Source organism: Cryptomeria japonica, chromosome 5 (assembly GCF_030272615.1).
Source record: "Cryptomeria japonica chromosome 5, Sugi_1.0, whole genome shotgun sequence".
Classification (NCBI taxonomy): Eukaryota; Viridiplantae; Streptophyta; class Pinopsida; order Cupressales; family Cupressaceae; genus Cryptomeria; species Cryptomeria japonica.
The window spans coordinates 781592080-781620078 of record NC_081409.1 but is presented as its reverse complement, the minus strand read 5'-3'; the positions used below and the strand labels follow the sequence as shown (position 1 = coordinate 781620078).

General features: G+C 33.7%; 1 protein-coding gene across 1 annotated transcript; it reads left to right on the top strand.

Moving 5' to 3' along the window:
* Positions 1–5942: 5942 nt before the first annotated feature.
* LOC131050753 (two-component response regulator ARR11) lies at positions 5943–9068 on the top strand. Its single transcript, XM_057985011.2, has 6 exons — positions 5943–6625; positions 6967–7043; positions 7148–7184; positions 7468–7552; positions 7785–8076; positions 8307–9068. The coding sequence occupies exons 1-6, from the start codon at positions 6499–6501 to the stop codon at positions 8619–8621; spliced, it is 933 nt and encodes a 310-aa protein (XP_057840994.2). The 5' UTR covers positions 5943–6498; the 3' UTR covers positions 8622–9068.
* Positions 9069–27999: the final 18931 nt, after the last annotated feature.

Below are 27999 nucleotides of genomic sequence, written 5' to 3'. Positions count from 1 at the left end.
AGAGAGTCTGCAAGAATGCTTCTTCTTCAAAACGTTCTTTTTGTTCATTTCATCAAACCCATGACCATAATGCTGATGATTGCCTTGATTTTCAAAAATTTATTCAAGATGGCATAGGCAGTGGAAAAATCAAAGTTGTGGATAATAAACCTTCATCTCCTAACAAACCCTCTCCTCTATGTCAAGACGATATTTACCATCCTGACAAATTAGCTGCAAGAATCTATTGGAGATTGAAATATGACAAGAACATTTTTGTTCCTCCTCAAAATAGAAAAAACAATCTAAAGAAAGTGAAAGGTATTGAATATTGCATTTTTCATGATTCATATTCACATTCTTGTTAAAAATGTTATGCATTTAATAAATTTGTTCAACTACAACATGATCTTGCACACATTTGTCTCACAATAGATCTAGTTGTATACATTGGTAAAAACATAGTAACTTAGCACTACTTTTCCCTTCATGTTTCTCTTCACCCTATGTCATAACTAGCCCATTTAATGATGTCTCTTTATCATTTGTGGTGGTATTATTTCAATTTTACATACTTTGGGGTAGCAATATGAAATCTATTTTTCTTTTTCTTCCTATACATTTATCTCTATCTTTGTGCATTATTCATTATTAGATCTCTTTTCTTGCATAGGGTTATTCTTATGTGAGCATATAATTGTTCTTTGGTTTTCCTCTTTGCTTGGAGAGGGGCATCTTTAATGAGTAGTGCACTTCTTCTCTTTCCTTCATTCTCTTGGAAAACTTCCCTCTTCTATGGTTTTGATTATTCGCAAGTATGATATGCCCCTTAGAATGGAATGATCTCTTGAGAAGTATGTATCCCTTCCTTGCAAGGATGTGTTCCACTAGGAAGACATATCACTTGAAAATATGTAATATTTATCCTTGTTCTCCTCACTTGGGAGGTAAGGATTTTCACTCCTTTCCCTTTCTTTCTTTCTCATTTATCAGTATTTCCTTTAGGGGCTGCATTTTTCATATGCGATTATCATTTCTTACAATGGTATGCTTTTATGATTAATCCCCCTTGGGGAATATGTGATGTTTTTTCTCTCTTCCTTTTGAAGATTACCACTTCTTGAGACATGTATTTTACATTTACTAATGTCTTTTATTGCATGTGTTCATGTAAGTTAATTGCACATTTTCTCATGTTTAATCTCTCTTTAGAATATTGTGTAAGCTCTTCTTGGGGGGAAATGGTCTTTGTCCCTCTCTTTCTCTAGAGATCCACTTTTTTCTATTTTGTGGGTGTTGTGAGTTTTATTACTTGATTTCATTCCTTGTGCATAGTTGTTGGTTGTTTGCTCAAGGATTCTCTCTTATACAAGCCGTGTTAGTCCTTGACTATAACCTCTTTTCACAATTGGTAATGTACATCTATGATAAATTCACCCATCCCTTTGGGGGCTAAATGTGATTCATCCCTCATCGAGAATCTCTTTCACCTAGGAATAGGAGGAAGGATTGCATTCTTGTTCCCTCCATTTCATTGTTCTAGAAGATGTTATATTTGTCTAAGAAAACTCTTCTTGGGGTTAGATGTCTTTTTAGCAAATATCTCTTCTCCTCCAAGGATCTCCTTTACACTTACAACAAGATATCTCTTTTCAACTATCTTATCCTGGCTTGAAGAAGTATTCCCTCTCTTTCTTGGATTTATGACATTGTTGCATAGTGGATATCTTCATTGTGATGAAGGTAGGTATCCTTGTTCTACTTTCCTTAAGATACCACATTACACTATGTTGACATTTTAAGGGGGGGCACCCACACTGCTCCTTTGTACTATACTTCTCTTATGCATTGTATAGTGGGACATTCTTGGAACCAGAGGGTGGCCTCTTAGAGAAACATTTCATCACTTTTATTGTATGGTAGGACACTCTTGAAACCAGAGGGAAGCCTCTTAGAGCAAGATGTCATCACTTTTCTCTTGTACAGTGGATCATTCTCAGAACCAGAGCATAGACTCTTAGAGCGAGATGTCTTCACTTCTTCTTTTCTTGTATAGTGGGTCATTCTCGAAACTAGAGCATAGACTCTTAGAGCAAGATGACGCTACTTTTCTCTTATGTAGGGTGATTTTCAGAACCAGAGCACAGAATCTTAGAGTGAGATATCATGCCTTTCTTGACACTTGTACTATACATTCTATATAGGTTGTAGTGTACTTGGGCATAAAATCCTATGAGGCACTTTGAACCTCACTTGCACACATACGCACTTGAGGTTGGGTGGAAATAACGGTGTTCCCACTCTTTCCCCTTTACATGGATCACCCAAATAGGCTTTGGGGGCTAGATTTCCATGTCCTTCTCTCCATGGATCACCTAATTTTAGGGGTGAGATGTCCATGGTTTCTCTCTTGTTCGCCTTTCTTCTCATGGCTCACCAAAGTGTGTATTCATGTCCTCTCTCTTCTTCCTCTCATGAACTCATAGTTTTACTATTGATGGTTCATGGATGATGTTATATTTTCTCTTTTATGTGATCGTTTGTGTTTATGTAGTGGCATTGGTCTTTGTGTCTTGATTAGTTGTTGAGACATTTGGATATTGAGATCTCTTCGGCTAGTTGGTTTGTGGTATTGAGTCTTGTCTTTGTTGTGTGTCTTTTATGATTGGTATTGTTTTTTGTTTGTCTTGTTCCTTTTTATTTTGTGTGCTCTTGCATATGTCTGAGTGAGTTAAGATCCTAAGATTGGGGGCTTGGTTCCTTGAGATTAGTGGTGTCTTATACTCCTTGTGGTATTGTTCTGCATCTCTCATCTTCATCTCTAATTCTTCTAGTTTACTGGCAGTAGTGGCGTAAGACATACTCCAACTAAAGTGGGGGCTAAATTTAGTGTCATAAAATTGTACCTCATGCAATTTTAACCACATTAGAAGTCCTCACTCTGGCAATGACACCCTCCTTTCTGACCAGGACCTCTTTCTACATTTTCACCCCTTGACCCTTTCTTGTTTGAGCCCCGAGATAGCCTCAGGACCCTGTCTGGGCCCCAATATAGGGTAGGATAGCAATGTGTCCCTCCTGTCCCCCTTGGACAGGGGCATGGCGCCCCTATCCCACCCTCTTAGAGGGGCCCCAAGATAGGTCCCCTCGACTCTATTTACACTTCGGGATCCCAAATCTCCCCAATGTCGACCTTTAGTGAGATGAATTAATCTTCTGCAGCATGTATAAAAGGGATTTTTTTTTCTCATTTGCAAAGGAAGGCGAAATTCAGGCAAAGGGATCATAAGAAAGCATAGGTAAAAATATACATGATCAAGCATTCAAGCATTCACGTCTTCTCCATTCATCCATGGGAGCAATATTAAAACATTCATTTGCAAGCATGTGTGTGTTAGGGTTTTGTCATGTTACATGCCATTTCATGAAACACTGGTGATTACATTCAAGAAGCAAAGAAATCATCATCAACAAGTTGTAGATTTACAAGGTATACATTTACATTGTTTACATTCAAGCATTTCCAATTACTTTCTTTCAAGGTTGATTCCTCAACCAAGGTTTGACTAAGGAAAACCCCTATCCACAACCCTTCTCCCTCTCTTTTATGTGTGTAGGTTGCATATGCGTAGCTGTAATTGTAGGTTTGGGCTTCATTTGCAGAGATGGAAGAACCCTTTTCGTTTCGCAGATTTTGTGCAGGACCATGTACATTGTCGCCACAATCTCGACGCCATTTCTCCAAATTTGCAGGGTAGATCTGTATCAGTCTAATTAGCTCGGATCTGAAGTTACAATACAATCCTAAAATGATAGCTCCTCATTTCACTCAATCTCTCTCTTTGTTCCACATAGTCAACAAGTCAACTTTCCTATTTACAAAAGAGGGCAAAACAGACTTAAACCCTTGCAATTCTCTTAGAATTCACATCCTTGTTTCTCTTAGATTTGGATCTAATGGATTCAAGCCCCTCTTTTAAATGTAAAGTTCCTCCAAGTGAAAATCATCCTAGTGACTTCCTTTCTCTCTCCTAGGTGGGGAGACACTAGGGTTCAATTTTCCACTTTAGAGTGACAAAAAATTTCTTCTCCTTAGATTGGAATGTCTTTCGTGCATATCATTCTAAGAAGGGGCTATCATATCTACATAATCTGCATTTGCATTTGTTTATCTATTTATCTTATTTTCCTTGGTGGGAACCAAACCACTTAATCTATTTATCTTTTTTTCCTTGGTGGGGGAAAACCACTTGATCTATCTATCTTATCACCTTTTGTAGGGGCCGATCCACTATTTATCAAATCAATCTATAGTCACCCTATCATATGGCTATCTAACATAGCACAACTTGTTATTCATATTGGCCAAATCTTTCAAATCATGACCCTATTGTATGGCTGTCTAGCATAACATACTTTGCTACCTATACCAATGTCGTCCTTTTTATCTTAGCAACTGCTATCTTGTATCTTTTGTAATAGGGGTTTTCCTCCACTAATCAAGGTTTGTTTCTATTGCACTATCTTGTCAGCTTTATGTCTAATCATTCATTATCAAAATTTTCGTCTAACACGTTTGTCTACAACTAACGTGTTTGTGCTCAAACAACTTAGAAAAATCTAATGCAATTTCAAGTTTATCTCATTGAGGGCAACTTTATTTGATGAGTGAATTTTGTTTCTCTTTGCAATCTTGGTAACATATCTCTACTTTAGCCTCACATCTCTCAATAAAGATATGCTCGCCAAAGTGGGGGAAAAATGTAACATTATAAATTGCACGTTGTGCAATTCCACGTCACATAAATGCTTGATGCTTTAAGCTGATTGGAAACATTCTTCGTCCCCTTGTCTTTTTGTTCACATGGATCACCTTGTTAGCTCAGAATCTGGTCTCTTTCCGATCATGATTACCATTTGACTAATGGATACTAGTGCGTTGCAAAGACGTCTGCAAGCCACACTCGCATCCCGTGAATATGTCAATTTGTAGATGGTCGTTTAAGTGTTACACATGTGCTTGGAAGAGTTTGTAATGCCTTTGTTCATGGAAACCTACATCAAGATTCTTCCTAGGGGTCTATATTTCATGCATTTGAGATGATTTTGGGACTTCTTGATCATTTGGTGAAATTCTCAAGCTCTTGGTAGGGTTTCTACATCTCTCATAGGTTTTTCCAATGTTCATTATCCACCATTGTCATGGCTCTAAGGAGTTTTGGGTGCTTAACTTCATTCCTTCAAGTGTCAACTTCTTAGGTGTTGAAGGGAAGTTCTCTCACTCTTCTCATTTATGTTTCATAATATCATATCCATTGTCTTCTACTTAGCATATTCATTAACTTGTTTATCCATTTTCTATCTCTATCATTTTTCTTTCAATCCTAGTTATTATTTGTCAGTGGAGGTGGAAACACCAAAACGGGTGTTTGACTGAGGCAGACCTCTTAACACAACCCCAACATTTTCCGTTTTTGCTTCCGTGCAAGTTCATGATCAAAAGGAGATTATGTTGATGGAGGCTTCAATCGTGGACCTATTGTAAGTTTCCTTCATCTTTTCTCTATCTCTTTTAGTTGTTCACATTCCTTATTATCTCTTTTGTTCAGAATTACATTATTAGTTTAGTAATATTATTTGCAGTTTGTATCCCTTAGCTCACCTTTAGCGCCAATTAAGTGAGGTAGAGCGAAGGTTGGTTTGTTCCTCAAGGTTCTTCACTTCAAGGGTAACAAATCCCCTCCTCTACACTTTGTAAATGATATATTAAAATCATCTATAAAAAAAAAAAAAAATTTAAAATTAATTTATTCATAATTACTATTTGTTAAATAAACGGAATGTATTTGTTTAGGGCCTTTATTTTTATAAGGTTTACTTTTTTATTAAAGTAAACACATAAGTTAGGTGGGTCTGCTCACAGCAGCAATTACACCCAGACAAATCCTATAAAAAATCAGATTTTAATTCCGCATCAGCATTTAAGGACTGGAAGTTCACTTGGATTTGTGTGGGAGTAGATTTTCAATGATATTTTAGCTTTCCCAATTCAGTGTGAAATTTCCCATACTTAGAAATTCAGTGTTTTTATTCCATGCCTGGCTTTTTCTGTTGCTTTTCCTGAAGCAGATTGGACTTTCGTGTCCCTCAAATGAAGCTGTGAACGCAAGAGTAAACAAAATGATAAATTTGTGGCAGGTGAGACCGATGGAGTAGGATGGAAAGATTAGGTATAATTGAGAACTAATTTGACTCGATAAAGAAGAGGAGGAAACGGTAAACTAGTGATGCAATTTATCTTTAGATTTTATGAAGAAAAACCTTAAAAATAAAAATCTGTCAGTCTTTTGACTTCTGTTATTCTGATTTAAAGCTCCCTGGTTATAAATCCACCTTTGTTTTGGGTTTCTTCTTCTTTCCACAAATTAGATCTCTTCTGGTTATTTGGGTATTTTGTAAGAGGTAACATTTGAGGTCCAAGCTGAAGTAAATCAATAAGTACAGAGAAAAAAAAACGATATGGGTAGCTGTGAAAAGAGAACAGAAGTTAGACAATACGTTCGTTCTAAGGTGCCTCGCCTTCGCTGGTCCCCCCATCTCCATAGCTGCTTTGTCAATGCGGTACAACGACTTGGAGGCCGAGATAGTAAGTTTTCAGATAGTTGGTATGAGTTTTTTCATCGTTCATGAAAATTGTAGGATTATTTTTAGTTTTAATTGTGTATAATTTTCAACCGATCGTTATATGAATTTTCTATCATTCATAAAAATTTGTATGATTGCTTGTAATTTTAACTGTGTCTGTTGGGATCACACTAGATTGGAACGGTTAAAACCAAAATCAATCATACAAATTTTTAGCTATTACATTGAGCTGTTATAAATTTATCTTTTTATTTTGGGTTTTGGAGTTATCAGATTCATGAAAACCTTGCCCTATTTTATTTTTTCTGAGCCTAAAATAGAGTCTGATTCCTTGTTTTGTAGAGGCGACTCCGAAGCTTGTCCTTGAGCTGATGAATGTTAAGGGACTTACAATCTCCCATGTTAAGAGCCATCTTCAGGTTTATTAGTTTGCATCTTGTAAACTTTTTTTGAACCTTTTTTTAAAGTTTTACACATCTATTATCATATAGTAGAAGTAACTCTCCGTCTGTTTTTGATTCAGATGTACCGGTCTACCAAGAAGGACAACGAGGGTTATGGTAATTAAAAAAATTTCCTTTCTGGTGAAATGAAGGCTACGGTGTTTATAACTTTATTAACTGCAAACCTAATTTCTTTATCTAAGATTTTGTATGATCTGAAGAATTTGTATTACAGATCATGATGTATGATTACAAATTAAGAGTAACTTTTTGATTCTCATGAAGTATGTTCTGAAAATTTTATTTTTTACAATTTAATCTAAAAAAATATCACAAACTATATAGAAACTGTAAAAACATCATGTTTCTAATCAAATAATTTTTGGTTGTTAATTTACAGCTGAATCTGAGATCCAAAGCTTTCCATGGCAGCAGATTTCAAGTTCCCAGGAGACCTATTTTGACCCTGAACTTCCAATGAAAAGGTAAACATAAATTGTTTACGCTTCAGCTTTCCTAAGGCCTACGATATTTGAGTTCCAGTGAAGTTATGTGCATCTTTTTATATGAAGAATCAGTAGAACATATAAATCTCTACTGTTTATTTAGATATCCGAATGTACTTTAGATCTATTTACTGATCAAATAGATGTCGAAGATAATCAGATTCTATTCGGTCTTTCAGAAAATAATGTTATATGTTTTTTTTCATTGCAGATTCTGGAGTGAAGAGCCCACATCCTTTGCCATGAAGACGGGTGAAACAAAATCCACAAGTCCAGAAGAAATTTCCTCACAACGTTCAAGTGTGACTAGGTGTTATGAAGATTACACAGATAGTTCAGTCCTAAACCAATATGATTTTCCTCTATTCAAGCTGTATGAAGAAAATGGCTTGGAGAAACTTATAGAAGATGCATGGCACAACAAGACAAGTCATAAAACCAGAGAAGAACCTTATGCAACTAAATTTTCTGGTTCGAACAGTAAATTCCAAACAGTATTTGAGGTGAGGCAAAGCATCCTTATTTTGACTTCAAATGATAAATAATCATTATATTCCTTTCAAAAGTCATTGTTCTCTTTTCCAGTAAAGCAAAAAAATAACAGCGAGTGTATTGCGCTTTGTCAGTGTTTCTGTATGCGTTATCTTTTTTCCATGTACATAAATTGAACTGCTATACGTTGAATAAACCAATAGAATGCAAGTTTGATGGTGGGTATTTTTTTCTGTGACAGGCCAATGAGGTTGAGCATCTTGTTAGTTTATTCTTATCAAATCAACAATGCCACCAAACTGAGTTGAATCGGCCATTAATGGTGAGACCTCCTTGTGAGTTACAACTGATTCAAAGACTAAGTCAAGAAAGTGGAAAATCGGGAAACTGGAACGAGAATGAAAATCAATGTGAGATGATCGATGGTAAGCAATCTTTTAGCATTAATGCCAAGAAAATGAGAGCAACTACAAGGGATCTGAATTGCATGACGCCATTATATAATCAATTCCATTCAGAAAACAATGTAAAACTGGATCTGGCCATGTCTATTTGATCTGGTCGACTGCATATGTAGACAATTCGATCTTCTATATTTAGTTAATGTTAGTGTTGAGGATTCTTATGGTTTAGTAATAATGTTCTAGACCTTGTTCAGGTGTTAGAATGTTAAATAAAAATGATTAATTCTGAGTCCCTAACTACTGCCTAACATTGTAACAGTCTGAAAGTGTTTCAGTGTCATGTAGAAACTTCCATGAATTTTTTTGAAGGCATTGCTTCGGACTTCAAAGAGTTTCCTACATGTCCATAAAATCTAATGTAGAGAGAAGCAGCTTAGACATTTGTCTGAATAGATATGCTTTATTCCTAGTAGGTTCACTTTGGACAATTTTGTTGTAGATGGCACGAAATCTTTCCTAAATGTTTCTCAAGCTTCCCTATTTTTCAAACTTTGATTTTGAGAAAACTTATGATTAAATAGAATGGCCTTTTATGTTTTTCTCTGGTTTCCAGTACTTAAATTTGAGCCAATCTATGTTTCAGTGTTCTTTTTTTTTCAAATGCCTATCTTATTAGTATCTAACTAGTTTTTTCTTCCTAGTATCCACCTGCACCTTTCGTTCATGCTCTTGCTAAAAAAGGATTTGGTTATATACCTCTTTGTATAATTCACTTCAAAAAGGCTTGTCAAAGGACTTGACTATCCGAGGGATTCATCAATGCATCTAGGTAAAGGTCAATTTTCTATTACTCTTTCTTGACCCTTTTACAAGATGAATCTTTAGTGGCCTAAGGAAATGGAATGATTTTACTAGAATTAAGTGATTTCAAAATATTTTTTCTTGTATATATATTTATTTTTTTTAAAGATATATTAAGAAGTTTTAATTTGAAGTTTAAATTTTTTCATAAATAATCTTTGAAATTGTACTAATAATCTTTGAAATTGTACTAATATCTGAATTTCAAAGATATTGTAGAGTTTTTAGTAATATTTATCATATTGAAGTTTGTTGATGTCTTGAAATCTCTAACATCCATTTTCAAAAGATTAAAGGATCTTTTTTATATAAAGTGTCTATTAGTTAATAGAGATGCAAAAGTCACAAATGCATGAGATTTATCCAAAGGCATTATATCTCTTATAAGGTTCATTATGCTAGAGAAGTTTAACATGTTCCTAGATTACATTCTCTTTTAATTTTCCTTGAAGGAATATTTAAAACCCTAATCAATTAGAAAGGGAAAAACTCTTGCTCTTATTCGTAGTCACTTTCAATTTTTTTTTATGATTTCACATTAACCAAAATCATTAATTTTTTTGTCCAAATATTAAGGTTTTTAGGAACTCAGACATAAGACTTAAAATTAAAAAATAGAATAGAAAGTTATAACCTCTAATTTCAATGTGGATATATTTGAAATTCAAATATTAACTAAACAATATATATTTTTAATCCATTAGTGATATTTAAATTAACCTTATATATTGCATTATTCATCAAACTAGTATAAAGAGCCTTATTTTGCACGAAGGATTAGAAATGGCATGTGAACTTACCCTTCTACTTGCACAATCCTTGCAATGATTATCATTTACTTTATCCTAAAATTAAATCTAACTTAATATGTGTATTCTTACTAGTATTACTATATCCTAAAATTCTTCTAAATGTTTTTAATTTTCTCTAAAAACTTTGAACGGGATTTTAATAGACTCATAGCATAAACTGGTAGAATTCAGAGAGCAGACTTGATGAGTTGAACTTTACCATCTTGACTATGAAGAGCCCTTTTATAGCCCACAAGTTTTGACCAAAACTTATTAATCAACCCAACGTAGAATGAATCAGGGACCAAGATTCCACATAGAGGAAGGCCAAGGTATGTTGCAAGAAGATACTCAACTATAAAACCCAAAATATTTGAAATTCTTCTTTGTCTAGACTATGGGGTATTCAAGAAAAGAGAGAATTTTTTTGAGAGATAATCCTCTGACCTGAAGCCGCTCCATACTTAGAAAGAAACAATTTCAAAGATCTAACCTCCTTAATATAATATTTCCCCATAATAATGGTATCATTGATAAATTGTTGATGAGAACAAATCAGATTACTAGATGAGGGGGAAAGACCCTTCAGATTACCATCTTTTATTTTTCATAGAAATCTACCCAACACTTTAACCATCATTATAAAAAGGAATGGGGATATAGGATCCCGCTGCTTAATGGTGCTAGAACTATTAAAAAAAATTGTAAGAAGACGTATTGATGATCACATAGACTTTGGACGTTGATATAAACTACCAAAAAATCTCAACGATCTTAGCACCAAAACCAAAAGACTTAAGCACCTTGATAAGGATTTCTCGGCTAACACGACCATAGGCTTTTAGAAAATCCAACTTAAGAAGGAAACAAGCTTTCTTGTTGCAACCGAGCAAGAGTAAATTCTCATTCAAACAAAATATCTAACGGCCTAGGAAAAAGCCATTCTGATGTGATGAGATAATCAACAAAAGAATAGATTGTAGTTTTAGGTCCAAGACTTCAGAAAAAACTAATAAACAAAATTACAAAGGCTAATCAGTCTAAATTTATCAAAAGAATTGGCCCCTATAGACTTCAGCACAAGGACAATAAAAATAGAGTTCAATTACCTCAGAATTAATCTAGTACCAAAGAATTCTTTAGTAGCATTTTAGATATCCTTGGCAACAATGTCCTAAAAGGTCTAGAAGAAAAGCATGGGAAAACCATCAAGGCTCAGAGGTTTATCACCTTCAAAAGATAAAATAGCTTTCTTAATTTCATCATCCAAATGGACCACACCAAGCATTCTATTACAATCTTCCCCAATAATATTTGGGATCACATTAAAGAAGAATTCCTCACTATTAGCATCAAGATTGCCCTTATCTGAAACTAAATTAGAGAATAAATCATAAGTAGACCTCATGATATCGTCATCCTTTTTCAACAAATTACCATTATTAAGAATTTGGGTAATCTAATTAGAAGCTCTTATTTCAAAGTGGAGAGATGGGAGAATCCCATTTATTTATCCCCACTTGAGGCCAAATAGCCCTTGATCTTTGTTTCCAAGAGAATACTTTCCTAAGATTGAATATTACCATTATAACAATTGAACTAGATAGCATTTTGCACAATTTGAAGCTCCCTAGTAACATTCCCTTTGTCAAGAAAATGTGTCTAAATGTTAATTTTTATGTGGCTCATAATATTTTTAGATGTTGATTTGTAAAATGAATATTTAATATACAAATTTAAGAAAAATAATAAAAATGAAACTCAAAGCCCCAAAAATAGGGACTATCATTTAATATATTATTTCTCTTGAACAAAATTAAATGCTACATTCTAGCTAGGAATTATTTTAAGGTATTTGGTTTGTTGTAGGTTGTCACAAAGGAGTTGCACATTCATTGGATAGAGTATTCCATTGCAATTTGCTAATTTTCTAGGCATGCATGCAAAAGGAATATTTAATGCCCATTTTGGGTTAGATTTGGGAGAACTTTAAAGAGAACCATGTATACTAACTAGGCTGAAATCCAGTACCCTTGTTGAAGTAAAAATATTGTTGAAGGGGTTTCAAGATTGAGATTTTTGAGAAAATGCTGCAAAGAAAGAAACTAATTCCTAGATAGAAATATTGAAAGGTGGAGAAGTATATTTACAAGATTCATTGGATAGCTTCCATCTGATTCATTTTGAGTTGATATAAAAAGAAAATTGTGAAGAAATACCAAATTGAATAAGAATGCTTTTTGCTTCTACATTGTGTTAATTTGTAAAAGTGTTAACAAAATATGAACTTATTGTAATAAAAATAATTTAAATTTATTATATGTTGTGGAAATATATTTCTAAGAGTTTTATTGTCTTCTTAGATGGGTTGCTTGACAAAAATCTCCATCTCTGTATTGCATCAATTATGAGAGCGGGAGCATTTATTGGTTTGTGTTGAAATCATATGTGTGTATAAATTTTGTTTCTAGATACTAATGAGATTAATTTTTTCTTAGGAATTAATGAGTTGCATTTGTTTTCTTGGATATGTGTTGAGATGAGATTGAAGAATAATAAATTACAACCTTGGGTATTGGAAGGTGTCTCATAAATCCCTAGGAGGATTATGTAATTGCAAAGAATTTGAACTCTAGAGGAGTTTGTTGTAGGGAAGATGAGACTTCTAACTATAGAAGGTTTGACTAGTAGAGAAATTGTTGTAGGTAAGAGGAGAAGCCTATAACTATAGAGGGTAGAGAAAGAGGCACAAAAATCTTTTAAAAGTAAGTTTAATTTTGGTAATTTTGATTAAAAGTTGTGAGATTTTGTTGCAAGTTAGACTCATGACTGTAAAGAGAATTGAGAGTCTCCAAAATATTTGTAGAAGATTAAATTACTGGAAAAAAAAGTTTAATAAATAGGACAAGGAAATTCATGAAAGTATCAACAAGGATTTCATACCTAGAGTGGTGGGAAGGAAAGTATTTTGATAGTGTTTATTAGGAATTGATAAAACTATAGACTAGGTTAGATGTAATTGAAACTAAGTAGTATAAATTTGAATACCTAGGTGTTGAGAATTAAAAAAATTACTGAAGGAGTTTCAATATTGATCAGATTTTCAAGAAAAATTTGCAAAGAAAGAACCCAATGCCTAGACAAAGAGAAACAACGGTTGAGAGATACATTTACAAGAGTTGTTGGCTGATTTTCATGTGATTTCTTTTGGCTTCTATAAAAAATTATTGTAAATAAATAAGATATTGAATAAGAAGGATTTTTTCTGCACATTGTGCTGATTTGCAAAATTATTTAAAAATTAAAGCTTACTTCAATAGAAATCATTTAAATTTCTTGCATTTTGTGGTACGAGAGTTTTAAGAGTTGTATTGTCTTCCTTGATGGCATTTTTTTTAAAACCCTACTTGTACTAAATCACAGGTGGTCTTGTATTTACCCACAACTTTTCACTATTCTCATGTATAATAATAAACAATACTATTCTTTTTTAGATTCATCTTATTGGTAGGAGATGAGGATAAATCTAGTATTTAGTACATATGATATATTTAGGCAAATAGATAACTATTGCCTTATAAGAGTGTTCATTGCACATCTTATGGTAGTGTCCATGTATTTTTATATATCCACTCATATATTTGTAGACTTTGATATAGTTATAAAACTCAATCATTCATGTTTAGGATTTTTCCATGTCATATTTTACCTACTAAGTGTGTCTATCCATAAAGCCCCATCCTAAAATCTAGAATAGCATTATTAGAGGAACACACTTAATATTGCATCTAATGTAATCTAAGTTCACATTTGTAAAATGTATTATTTTTCAATATCATCCATACAAGATCAAATCATGGGAATTTGGGACTCAATGATTTTGTTCTTTACACATGTCGTTATGAAAGGAAGCAAAGGTGCAGAAAATGTTGGTTTTGTCAAGATCATTGATTTGAAAACTAGCATCAATGAGTCACATAGGTCAAGAAAATTTACTCAATCTAGGACACTAATAACAATGAAATACAAGAATAATTGTGTGAGGCCCTACCCCGAGCCCGTCATAACACTTCTTTATTTTTCACTATGGACTTATCGTTTGATACATTACTTTGATGTACTATGGATTTAGAGACTATTTGACAGATGATTTGATATCATTGGATATGATATATCCCATATTATGTTTGATTTTAGTACTTATGTTGATGATGTTATGATTCATGTATGCATGCCTAATTGATGATTGCTTTATATGATTTCAATGATGTTGCAATTTAGTAAATGGGTACATATGGATTGTTAGGAAAAGTAATTGGATTCTATCTTTATTGTTCTTTGATTAGGAGATCAATCCATGATATGATGTGAAATTGGATTCTATGTGTTTAAAAGTGTATTTCTTAATATATGGAAGCATATTGTTTTGGACCTACTGATGTGTGGATTAAGATGTGTAGGATATTAATCCATGTGACCATGGAAATACACGGGAGAACTAGAGCCAAACCTATGTGCGATTGTGAAACCAAGGTTTATCTATTTAGAGAAACAATACCTCATTTGTAATGTGTTTATTTTCGTATAAGTGAATGCATGTGTGTGTGTTTAACTTATTTAATTTTAATTTATCTTCACCTTGAAACTCCATGTCCAAGTTATGTTGATGTTTTGTATTTTATGGTGTCACTTGACACTTGTGATGTGTTGTGAGTTGGCATGTGACATGTCTTTGAGAGGGAAATATGAAAACCTATCCATTTTTCAAACCCCATTTAGTTTTCCCAAAAGACAACTTGGTTAGGGAGCCCTTGGAATGGTCAAATCAAGTTTGACCCGTAGATAAACTTTAGGTGGGTTTTTGGGGGGTCAAACTAACTCCTATAGTTGAGGTTAAGCCATTTTTGAAGGCCCATTTGATATACCTATGGGTAAGGGGCCCTTTTGGGCATAGAACCACTCACATGTGATTGCCAAGTCACTTCAAAAGTGACCTTTTCTTGATGGACAAAAATCAACTTTTAGAAGATTGAGTCTTGGTAAGACAACCTTCCATTCTTGTGTTGGATGCACTTACCTTTTCAGTTTCCTCTTTTAGAAACCTTGTAAGAGGGTTGGGAAGACCAACCTATGAGCTCTCACCATCCTTTTCCAAGGAAGTTGGAAAGTGTGAGGAGATTCTTCTTAGGAGAAAAATTTGAACTTAGAATTCATCACCCACTCTCCAATCTTGGAGATCAAGAGTTGTTCAACGAATTGAATTTTGAATAAGAAAATTTAGCTAAGGTAAAAAGCTTGTAGTTGGTGGAAATCTTGTTGGCTTGGGTTGGAGGCTCTTCATCAAATCTTCTTATCACATTCCATTGCAGGAGTTGAGGTTGGTGTATTGTCACCCTTAGGTTTTAAATGCATATTTTGGTTGTTTTATGTGAAAATTTGCATGTTGTAAAATCACTTGTTTGTGACTAGAGTTTTGTATTATTGTGAATTCTTGGTTGAATTGTTGCATAGTGTAATATGTATTTCTTGAATATTGTTTATGGGATTCAAGAACAAACTCACCCTTGGGAGGGTGAAGTAGTCTTGGGGTAAAGGGATTTTGAGATTCATAGGGTGTAGAGTCTCTCTTCCGGGAAGAGAGGGAAACAAGGATCTGGGATCCTTGCTAGATTTTATTTTGTTTAAATTGGGGGTCATAAGGGAGGATTTGGCTTGAAAGCTTTAGGGGGTCATAAGGGAGGATTTGGCTTGAAAGCTTTAGGGGGTCATAAGGGATTTATTTTTATGGTCATGAGAGACCAAATTTGAAAGGATATTTTTGGCCTTGTGATGGCTTTGGTTATTGTATTATACTTGCAGATCTCCCCATGTCTAATCCACCTTCACCCCACTTTAAAAATGCCATTTTATGACTATGTGTTAAGCTTGGGATGGGAGTTTTTGTGTTGAATGTTTCCTCTTTGTAATCTAGAAATTGTATGTGTGTTAAGCTTGCTTGTAACTTGTTTGGTATCTAGTTCTCCCAAGCTCGGGGGTGGCCTCTTGTAGGCCTAGGTTGGGAGGTGAGCCTCCATGGTCACAACCAAAGGAGTTATTTCATTTGCAGGTCTGCATTTTGGATGTAGAAGGTGGAAGAAAGAGAGTTATCTATGTGGTTGATTTGAGGAATTTTATTAAGTTGCAATTTCAAGACTATTATAGTTTTTGCTTATTAGTGAAAAAGAATGTAAAAAGGAAAGAAAGCTAGGTATTTCTCTTACCTACTATTGAGTTTCAAAAGAAAATGTATGTGAAAGAAATGTATTTATTTCATTAAGTTTATGTATTTAGTAGCAAAAGGAAAGATACAAGAAATGTGTAGTATTTCTGTTGAAACTCTTATTTGAATAAATACAAAGTTGGAAAGATTTACTTTTTAATGGCAATAAGATGTTGTGTTTTAGATTTAAGTTATTGATTAAACAAAGAAAACTTTGCAATCTCTAAACTTGTATTACATTATCTATATTCTGTTTAAACTCGTAGTTAGTTGTTAATCTTAGAAATTTCATTCTTAAAATGAAATAGAAGAGTTCCAATCTAATTACAACATTTACATTTGTTTCAATATAGGAAAATAAATTACTTTGAAAAAATAAATGGATTTAGAACTACTTAAACTTCTAAAAATGTTTTAAAATCTGCCTATTAGATATCCTAAAAGTTCATATTTAAAACCCACATTAGCATTTCATATACTCATATAAAAATAATAGCTTTTGAACCTGTATATATACATGTATTTGATACATTTCTACTTTTAACCTGCAACTTGTAAATTTGTTTGAAAAAAAAAACCAGATGAAAATAAGTGTGCTATTAAAGGTATTTATCAATATATATATATATATATACACACACACATATATATATACATATGTATATATATACATATATATATACATATATATACATATATACATATATATATATATGTATATATATATATATGTGTGTGTGTATATATATACATATGTATATATATGTATATATATGTATATATGTATATATATATATGTATATATGTATATATATATATATACATACATATCTATATGTATATATATACATATGTATATATATATATATGTATATATATACATATGTATATATATGTATATATATACATATATATATATATGTATATATATACATATATATATATACATATATGTATATATATACATATGTATATATATACATATACATATGTATATACATATGTATATATATATGTATATATATATAACCTATTTAAAAGAAACAAACTAATTTTAACCCCATACAAGAATATATAATCTAAGTATATGCATTTAAATCTCAGTATGTATATATATGTGTGTGTGTGTGTGTGTGTGTGTGTAACATTGTTTAGTGTTAACAAAAAAAATATAACAAAATAAAAAATTATTAGTTGTCCATGAAAGCAGGGTGGCGGCATGTGGGTGGGTCACGGCCCACCTGTGTGGGCTGCGACCCACACATGTGGGCCACATCTACCTAGGCCGATGCCCCTTCCATACGCGCTGCAACAACAAAAAATCTCGACGCCATAACCCGTATTCAGCCCTGCAATAAAAAAATGAAAGCCCTAACTTATGTTAGGGCAAAATAAAGGGGCTTTTCAAAATAAAGGAACCCTAAAAATAATAATATAAAAAAATAAGGTTAAGGGGTTGCATAAGCATAAAGTGGCCTCTTGGTAATATTTGTATGTGTATTTAATTACATACCCATGGGGTGTGTAGTTAACTATATATATATATATAAATATTTATTTTGAATAAAGACTTTTAAATAAATAATAGGGATGTATTTCTCACATCCCATGGGGTTATTATATATATATATATATATATATATATATATATATATATATATATATATATATATATATATATATATATATATATATATATATATATATATATATATAGCAAATATAAATAGACACCCTAGGATTAATTAAATAATGTTAATACTCGGGGATCGAATTTATTTTAATTCAGTAAAATGATCATGTCAGTTTTATAGGTGCATTCAAATACAAAATTAATATTAATATAAAGATTTTGTATTAATATTAATATATTAAATTTGAAAAAATCGCTATTAAATAGTACATTTACCATTAAAGTTTAAATGGAATTATTTGGGTTAATTTAATTAACTCTAAACGAAAATGGACCTAAATAGTTATTCTAGGAAATTGGATTTTAATCCCTAGGTAAGTTATTTTCAATGAATGAAATTATTCAACCTCTTAGATGTGATTTAACAAATAATCTAAATAACCAAACTAAAGTATCATTGTTAACACTAGGGATGGTTATCTTTAATTCATTTCGAAGAACTTTTCCCCTTTAGGTGCAATGTAGAGCAATGGCTTAAGGGGTTAATTTTACCCCACATAGTCAACGTACGTTACATGTTGCCAATTTAAATAAAACATTTAGTTGTTCACATTTGAGGTCACATTAAGATGACACTAGGAAAATTAAGTTAGTAAAACTTAGTGAGCATCCACACCTTCACTTTACGTTGTCACAACCCTCCTTTATCACCTTTTGATTTGATACAATTCTATTATATTTTTGGTTGAGCTATTGAAAATAATTGAATGAATATTATAAAAGAATAAATAATGGAACCACACACACACTTGGAGAATATAATTCAAAAGGCATTATTTATTTTATTTTTATTTTTATTTTCCCACTCCCAATTATGGCACATGTTGTAGGAGGAATTAGAGTCTTCTAGAGGAATCTTCAATACCTTGCATGTAACTCCCCCACTAGGATTTTAATCAATGTTTGCATGAGTCCAATATTGGAAAAGAATCTCATTCCTAATTAATTTCTCTAGATAGTGGAATTAAGGGATTTTTCTTATATATTGTATGCAAGTTTTCATAAGAGGGAGTTGATTATGTTTTGAAGAAAATTTTCCAAGTTTCCTTGTTGTTAGTAGGATCTTCTTTGGTAGTCTCATTTTCATTGTAGGATTGTTAAGTTGTTCTTGAAGATTTCTCTCAAGTTGCAAGGAAGGATCTAAAAAGGATAGCTAGAAGATTGGAGAAGATTCAACATCAAGCTTCGATAAGCCAGGTTCTCTTCTTTTGTCATCTCTCATTTACATATGAGAAATTTGTATTATCAAAAAATATAGCTCCTAGATCTTCTTTTATATATAAAAAAAAAATTATTAGATTATAAATCTTTTCTTCTTATTTAGGGATAAATATTGATAAAAGTGCTTTCATATAATGCATGTAAAAGATAGCTTTATTATTTATTTAATTTTCTTTAGAAAAATATATATCAGATCTTGCTTTTGTTTTTCCAAAAGATTTTTTTTTATTTGTGCAAAAATCATATTTCCCCTTATTTAAATTTCTTTTTCTGAGATTAAACTCTTCCCTGTGTGATTAAATGATAATCACTGGTGTATGAATCTTTATTATTCTTCTCTTAAATTCATTACTGGAATGGGAATTTGAATGTAAATCTTTTCCTTACATTAAATCTTACTTCCCTGTGAAAAAATCTCGCCTCTATGTGAATACAAGTTTGATCTTCTGCATATAAAGTTATTTAAATATATTTTTCCTGTGAGTAAAAAAAAAAACCATCTCTCTCTCTCTCTCTGAATGTAGATTTGATCAAAAATCTTAAATTCCTTATGAGCAGTCTTACTTCTCTGTGAATAGAAAACGTCTGCTAATAAAATATAAACCTCATTGTATTCATTATTCTCTGTGGAAATGAAGTATAAATCTCCCTCTGTGAATATTAGTTCTGTACATTGCTGAAACAATTGTATTCTCTGTGTTATCTCATCCTTGTGAATAAATTCTTATTCTCATTTGTTTTACATTAACATTTCTATTACACATATATTTGTTTATATATTTCTCTCTTATGCTATCAAATAAACTAGAATGAAAAAAAAGAAACCATATATATATATATATATATATATATATATATATATATATATATATATATATATATATATATATATATATATATATATATATATATATATACACACACACACACACACACACACATTATACTTCGCAAATATTAAACTTAATGCAAAAAATATATATATATTCAAAATAACGCGCAGTGTTATCAAAAAATTAAATTTATAGTGGTCAACGCATGGGAGCCGGAGATACAGTAACCGCCGGGGCAGTGGTACCCTCCACTACCCCTGCGGTCACTATCACGACAATGGTCGCAGGGGGAGTGGAGGGTCCCACAGTGTCCCCTCAACCCTGCGGGCCTGCACCTGCAGGACTGCAGGGGTGATGGGACCCATGCCCCCCCCTCCCCCCCAATTAACTATTAAAACAAAGTTCGCTTATTATTATTTTTATGTATTTAGATTTTTTTTATATATTTTTAATTGCAAATTGGAATTTGTTAATAATTACTTTAGTTTAAATTTTAAGTTTAATTGTTAATAATTGCTTTAGTTTCAATTTTAAGTTAGTAAATTAAACTTAGGAAAATTTATAAATAATTAGGATTATTGTGTAATAGATTTGTAATTTTAAATTATTGTGTATAATTGGAATCTCTCAATCCATTTGAGGATTTATTGGGTTACTTGGTCAGTAATTTTAGGTTCACTTAAAACAATTAAGTCTTATTATTATGATTTGATCCAAAATTGCCAAAAGTATCAACTAATTGCTCATTTTGAACTAGTAACTCTATAATTAATTATTCTCGCGATAGAAGTAAACATTGCTTAATTTTGTATGTAAATGACACTATTTTTGCATCATATGCATTACTTATATATTAATTTGCATTCATTGATGAGCAAGTTACATTTCCATCATCTTCATGCAAGTTACATGTTTTAATATGTGAGTTCATAATTGTCATTATCATGCCATTATATATTAAATAGTTTAGTTGTAGAAGAATGGTATTTTTTTTATCAAATGGTACTTGAATGCCATCGAAGTAGTTGTTCAATTAATTAAACTTTGTAATGTCTAATTATGTACATTCATTTCATGATTGTTTTCAAGCATGATGTTTTCATAGCTTCTTAGTTAGAAAACTAAATAAAGGAAGTCGGAAAACCAAAACCTAGCAGTGTTCGGTATATACAGTGCCTCTGGGTCACGCTTACGGGTAATGTCATCGTGTTGAACTACTACACTTAACGCCTAATAAAGCTGCATCAACGACGTTCGTGGCATCGTCCCTATAAATCGTCAGGGCGTAATAAGGGACACTTGGAAGTTAAAATCCAAGGGGCAGGTAATCCCCCTTGGATCGATAATCTAATAAGATAATCCTTAAATGATTTTACATCCGCTGAGTTAAACCATAGTAAACCCTCTTAAGGTTTATTGAGTGAAATGCTTTTATGAAATTGATTTAATCTTGAAGAGTTGTTGACGATTGACAATTTGGTCAAGGGTGATGCTTATGATAGGTATTAGGATCTAGTTGTTTAGGCCACAAGAAATAGGCCATCTTGAGCCTTTGCTTAAGTGCTACCACCGTGGGTAGCAACCGCAGAGAAACTGTCTGGAACATTGACCCTAGAAAGGGTTGTGTACCCACTAATCAGTTTACATCAAACCATAGAGTAGAAAATAGAACTACATACTTTATGCCTTGATCCCATGTCAAAATGGGTATGTAGGTAGTCTAGGGACGGAGTTGTCCCTAGTACTCAGGCGTTCGTGGGTGGGGTCTAGGTTTGGTAAGAAGAAGGATTGAGTAGAATCCTAATTTTAAAGATAACTATAATAAAAAGGAAAAATTAATTAAATGCATACTCGGAAGGAATCCTATATGGATTCGCTTGACTTCCTGAGGCTTTAAGCCAAATTTCAAGGCAGAATTCAAGCTTGTATTATGTTATTTAATTACTCCTAAGGACAGCGACCTCGGTGCACTCCTATTAGAAGAGTGTAGTACTTAGTGAGTGGCTCAGGACCCGAATGGTCCCGATGAGTCTAAGTCTCTGGCCAAAGCACCCCTATCCTAATTGGATAGATGCCTATCCCGTATTGGATAGATGAAACTTCCTACCCCATGTGGACAGATGCCTAACCCGTATGGTTAGATGCTCATCCCAGATGGATGAATGCCTGATCCTAATGGATGGATGCCCAGAGTATGCAATTGAATCAAACACAAATGATTAAATTAAACAAAAAAAAAAGAATGGTCAAATTTTGTTGCGTTAAAACAAGGTGGGTTATTACATGTGGTATCAAAGCAAAGGTTCAAATCTAGGCCTTGTGCTCACTTCAATTTACACAACTAAGGGAATGTTTTGCAATGGTAGAAATTAAATTTTAAAATCTTAAATCAAGAACTAACTACATACTTTAACTTTCAAGTAAAACCCTAGAATGGCTAGAGGAAGAGGAAGAGGAAGAGGAAGACGTACTACCACTAGGAGACAAAGGGAAGCTAACCATGAGGAAAATCATGAAGAAAACCATGAAGAAAACCATGAGGAAGACCATGAAGGGGATCAACATAACCTAGGGAATAACGAAGATGGGGTAGAGGCTATAATCAACCTTCTAACCGAACAAAGGGATAGAATCAACTTCTTGGAACAATCAATGTAGGACCTTAGGGCAAGGCAGAATGACATTGAAAATCGAAGTGGTATTGAAAATGGAAACCCTAGTAGCAATCAAGGGAATATGATGGGCAATAGAAAAGAAAATAACATATTGGAACTCTCTAAGGACTTAAAGAAAATCACCCCTCCTAAGTTCGATTGGAGACAAATTGGTGAAGGAGCTGAGAATTGGTTAAATGAAATGGAAAAGTATTTTGAACTAAGAGATTTTAGTGAAACAACCAAGGCCTTATGGGGTTCCTATCAACTCATAGGGGAGGCAGCTAGTTGGTGGACCAACACCAAGGAGCAAAATGGGTATAGCAGGGATACGATCACATGGGATCAATTTGTTCACCACTTCCGAGAAAGGTGGCTCCCTCAATTGTTCTTTGATGAGAAGGTGACAGAATTCCATAATCTACGTCAAGGGCCCCTATCGGTCCAACAATATTGGGATCAGTTCACCAAATTGCTTAAGTATGTACCTATGTACCAGAAAGATAAAGAAGGCCAAACGAGGAAGTTCATTTTGGGACTAAATACCAACATAGGGGCAGAGGTTGACATGCATGGACCCAAAAACATGAACGAAGTACTTCAAAAGTCCCTAAGGCAGGAGAGGAAGATTCAAACACTAGCAGGGCAAAACTATAATGGGAACCACTCTTTTAAAAGGAAGCAGGAATTCAAGGGGAACACTAATTTCGACAAAGGTCAAAGGAATAATTCTTCCGAAAGAAGGCCACCCCCTAATCAATATCAGAGGAATGGAAATAATAATAATAGGGGCAATAATAATAGAGGCAACTATAATAGGAATGACTAGCAGAACGGGATAACTTATCCACCCAGGGCCAATGAAACAAGGAATGATCCCCCTAGGAATCAAGGCAAGAGGGGTCCTCTAGGTGGATGCTTTATGTGTGGGGGAAACCATTTTGCTAGAAAGTGTCCCAAGATGCAAGGTCAAATTAGGGCCAATCAACCCCAACAAGGGCCCCAACAAAGGATTCATGCAGCAGTTAGGAACCAAAGAGCAAGATTCCAGAATGTTCCCGTGGAAACTACAAGTACACTATTTGAACAACCAATTTCAATTCTAATTGACACTGGGTCATCTGAATGTTTCATCTCACCTGAATTAGTAAGCAAATATGCATTAAAATTTAATCAAATGGAGTCATCATGGACGGTTCAATATGGGGATAAGGCAACTAGGGAAGTAACTAAGTGTTTGTCGAGGGCAAGGGTACAATTTCCTGAGTTTGAAATAAGGGTAGATCTCTATGTGGCACCCCTAGGATTATATGATGTAATTATTGGAATGAGTTGGTTAATAGATCATCAAGCTAATGTAGATTGCTATAACAAAGTTATTTAATGTTTGGATGATGGGGGGAAAAGGGTCAAAGTCCAAGGAAAGTTTGACCCCATTAGTATAGAAACCATATCAGCCATGCAATTAAAGAAGGAAAGAAGAAGAGGAGGCCTAATCTTTATGGTTGAAATTGATGAAGGAAAAGAGGAAAATACCCCAACCTTTGAATATACCCCTTTCTTAAAAGAATTCAACGATGTATTTCCAGAAGAATTACCCGGCTTACCTCCTAAAAGGAAGTTTGAATTTTCTATTGACGTACTACCGAGAGCTGAACCAATATCAAGGGCACCTTACCGAATGAACACAACTGAATTACAAGAGCTCAAAATGCAATTAGAGGAACTCTTAGCTAAGGGATTAATAAGGCCAAGTGTATTACCATGGGGAGCACCAGTCTTATTCGTTAAGAAGAAAGATGGAACCTTAAGACTATGCATCAACTATAGGATGTTGAACAAGGTCACAATAAAGAATAGGTATCCCTTACCTCGAATAGAGGATCTTTTTGACCAAATGAAAGGAGCACCAGTTTTCTCAAAGATAGACCTCCGATCAAGATACCATCAACTCAGAATTAAGGAGGAGGAAATTCTGAAGACAGCTTCCAGGACTAGATATGGGCATTATGAATTCATAGTAGTTCATTTTGGTGTAACCAATGCCCCTGCTGCATTTATGAACCTAATGAATAGTGTACTCCATGACTACTTGGACAAATTTTTTTTGGTATTTCTAGATGACATATTGATTTACTCTAGGAATGAGGAGGAACATTTAGTACACCTACAAATTGTTTTGCAAAGGTTGAGGGAACATAAGTTATATGGGAAACTGTCAAAATGTGCCTTCTTCGAGGAAAAGATTCACTACCTTGGGCATATAATATCAAAGGAAGGAATAGCAGTTGATCTAGATAAGATAAAGGCAATAGTAGAATGGTCGATCCCTAAAAATGTTTTAGAGGTAAGAAGCTTTATGGGGCTAGCAAGGTACTATAGGAGGTTTGTGGAAGGATTCTCTAAGATAGCAAACCCCGTCACCTTATTATAGAGGAAGGGTAAAAGGTTCGTGTGGATAAAACAAAGTGATAAGGCATTCCAAATTTTGAAGGGAAAACTAACTTCAGCACCCATTCTAAAAGTACCAGATTTGAATGGACACTTCACAGTCGTAACTGACGCTTCTATCGAAGGTTTAGGAGGAGTACTTGTCCAAGATGAAGGGGTAGTAGCTTACGAATCTAGAAAGCTAAAGACTCATGAATTCAATTATGCACCCCACGACTTAGAGTTAGCAGCAATTGTGCATGCCCTACAGAAATGGAGACACTTCTTACTAGGGAAGCCCATTGAGTTAAAGTCAGATAACCAAGGACTAAAGTACATCATTACCCAACCCCACTTAAATGCTAGACAAAGAAGGTGGTTAGAGTTTCTAAGTGAATATGATTTTTAAATTGAATATATTAAGGGGAAGGAAAATAGGGTGGCAGATGCTTTAAGTAGGAGGAGACACTTGATGACTATAGCAACATTCAAAACTTCTTTCAAAAGGAAAGTAATGGATGAGCAAGGACATGACCCATGGTATGAGCAAGTCAAATTGACTTTAGAACACAATCCAACTAATCCTAAGATTGAAGGGTATACATTAGATGAAGATGGGTTGCTCAGATACAATAATAGAATCTATATTCCTAATTCAGGAGACTTAAGGGAAGTAGTCTTGTCAGAGGCTCATAATGCCCCTTACTCAGGGCACCCGGGAGTTAACAAACTTTATGCAGACCTAAAGAAGTTATACTTTTGGCAAGGGATGAAGAATGACATAGTCAAGTATGTGGCTAAATGTTTGGAGTGTCAAAGAGTAAAGGCAGAACATAGACATCCAGCTAGATTATTACAATTACACGATATACCTCAACACAAGTGGCAAGTTATTAGCATGCATTTTGTGCAAGGGTTTTCCATGTCACCTTCTAGGCATGATACAATAATGGTGGTAATTGACAAACTCACTAAGGTGTCACACTTTATACCAGGGAATCTGACGGATGATGCACCTACCTTGGCTAGGCGCTTTGTTAAGGAAATATTTAGGTTGCATGGAATGCTAGAGAAAATCATATCAGATAGAGATGCTAGATTCACTTCAAGGTTTTGGACAACTCTTCAAATAGCTCTGGGAACTCAACTAAATTTTAGCACTACATACCATCCTGAAACCGATAGCCAAATAGAAAGGACAAATCAGATTTTGGAAGACCTACTTCACATGTACTGCATGGACCAACAGAAGAAATGGGAAGATTAACTATCTCTAGTAGAGTTTTCTTACAATAATACATATCAAACATCTTTGGGAATGGCACCTTTCGAAGCATTGTATGGTAGACCATGTCGAACACCTTTGAGTTGGGATAGTCTTGAAGATAGAGTAATTGTTGGACCAGATATGTTGAAGGAGATGGAAAGGAAAACTAAGGAAATTAGGCAAAGATTGAAGGAAGCCTCAGATAGGTAGAAAAGTTATGCAGACAAAAACAGGACACCAAGTGAGTTTGAGGTGGGAGCGAAAGTCTTCCTAAGAGTTAGGCCACACAAGAGTTCCATAAGGTTTGGGAAAAAGACCAAGCTTGCACCTCGTTATGTTGGACCTTTTGAAATATTGGAAAGGATTAATCTAGTTGCTTACCGGTTGGCCTTACCTCCCTAGTTGAGCCGAATCCATGATGTCTTCCATGTATCTCTTCTTAAAAGGTATGTACCTGATGAGAAACATATTTTGAATTGGGATGCTTTACAAGTCCAGGAAATGGGAGGAATAATGATAGAGCCATTCAAAATCTTGGAGAGGCGTCAATGACAATTGCGCAATAGAGAGGTTGATCAATGCAAAGTACAATGGAACCAGTATGATGAAAAGAATGCCACATGGGAAGATACTAGGGAAATGCAACAGTTGTTTCCATTTTTGTTTTAAACTAATCATGAACTATAGACTCATTTGGATACATTCAATAAGTGCATCGGGACGATGCACAAATTAAGGGGGGGAGGATGTCACAACCCTCCTTTATCACCTTTTGATTTGATACAATTCTATTATATTTTTGGTTGAGCTATTGAAAATAATTGAATGAATATTATAAAAGAATAAATAATGGACCCACACACACACTTGGAGAATATAATTCCAAAAGCATTATTTATTTTATTTTTATTTTTATTTTCCCACTCCCAATTATGGCACATGTTGTAGGAGGAATTAGAAGCTTCTAGAGGAATCTTCAATACCTTGCATGTAACTCCCCCACTAGGATTTTAATCAATGTTTGCATGAGTCCAATATTGGAAAAGAATCTCATTCCTAATTAATTTTTCTAGATAGTGGAATTAAGGGATTTTTCTTATATATTGTATGCAAGTTTTCATAAGAGGGAGTTGATTATGTTTTGAAGAAAATTTTCCAAGTTTCCTTGTTGTTAGTAGGATCTTCTTTGGTAGTCTCATTTTCATTGTAGGATTGTTAAGTTGTTTTTGAAGATTTCTCTCAAGTTGCAAGGAAGGATCTAAAAAGGATAGCTAGAAGATTGGAGAAGATTCAACATCGAGCTTTGATAAGCCAGGTTCTCTTCTTTTGCAATCTCTCATTTACATATGAGAAATTTGTATTATCAAAAAATATAACTCCTAGATCTTCTTTTATATAAAAAAGAAAATTATTAGATTGTAAATCTTTTCTTCTTAGTTAGGGATAAATATTGATAAAATTACTTTCATATAATGCATGTAAAAGATAGCTTTATTATTTATTTAATTTTCTTTAGAAAAA

Excerpts from the sequence above, each read along its gene's own strand:
- LOC131050753 (XM_057985011.2), top strand. The coding sequence starts at position 6,499 with ATGGGTAGCTGTGAAAAGAGAACAGAAGTTAGACAATACGTTCGTTCT. Across the intron at positions 6,626-6,966 it reads ACGACTTGGAGGCCGAGATA|AGGCGACTCCGAAGCTTGTC; the intron begins GTAAGTTTTCAG and ends CTTGTTTTGTAG. Across the intron at positions 7,185-7,467 it reads GAAGGACAACGAGGGTTATG|CTGAATCTGAGATCCAAAGC; the intron begins GTAATTAAAAAA and ends GTTAATTTACAG.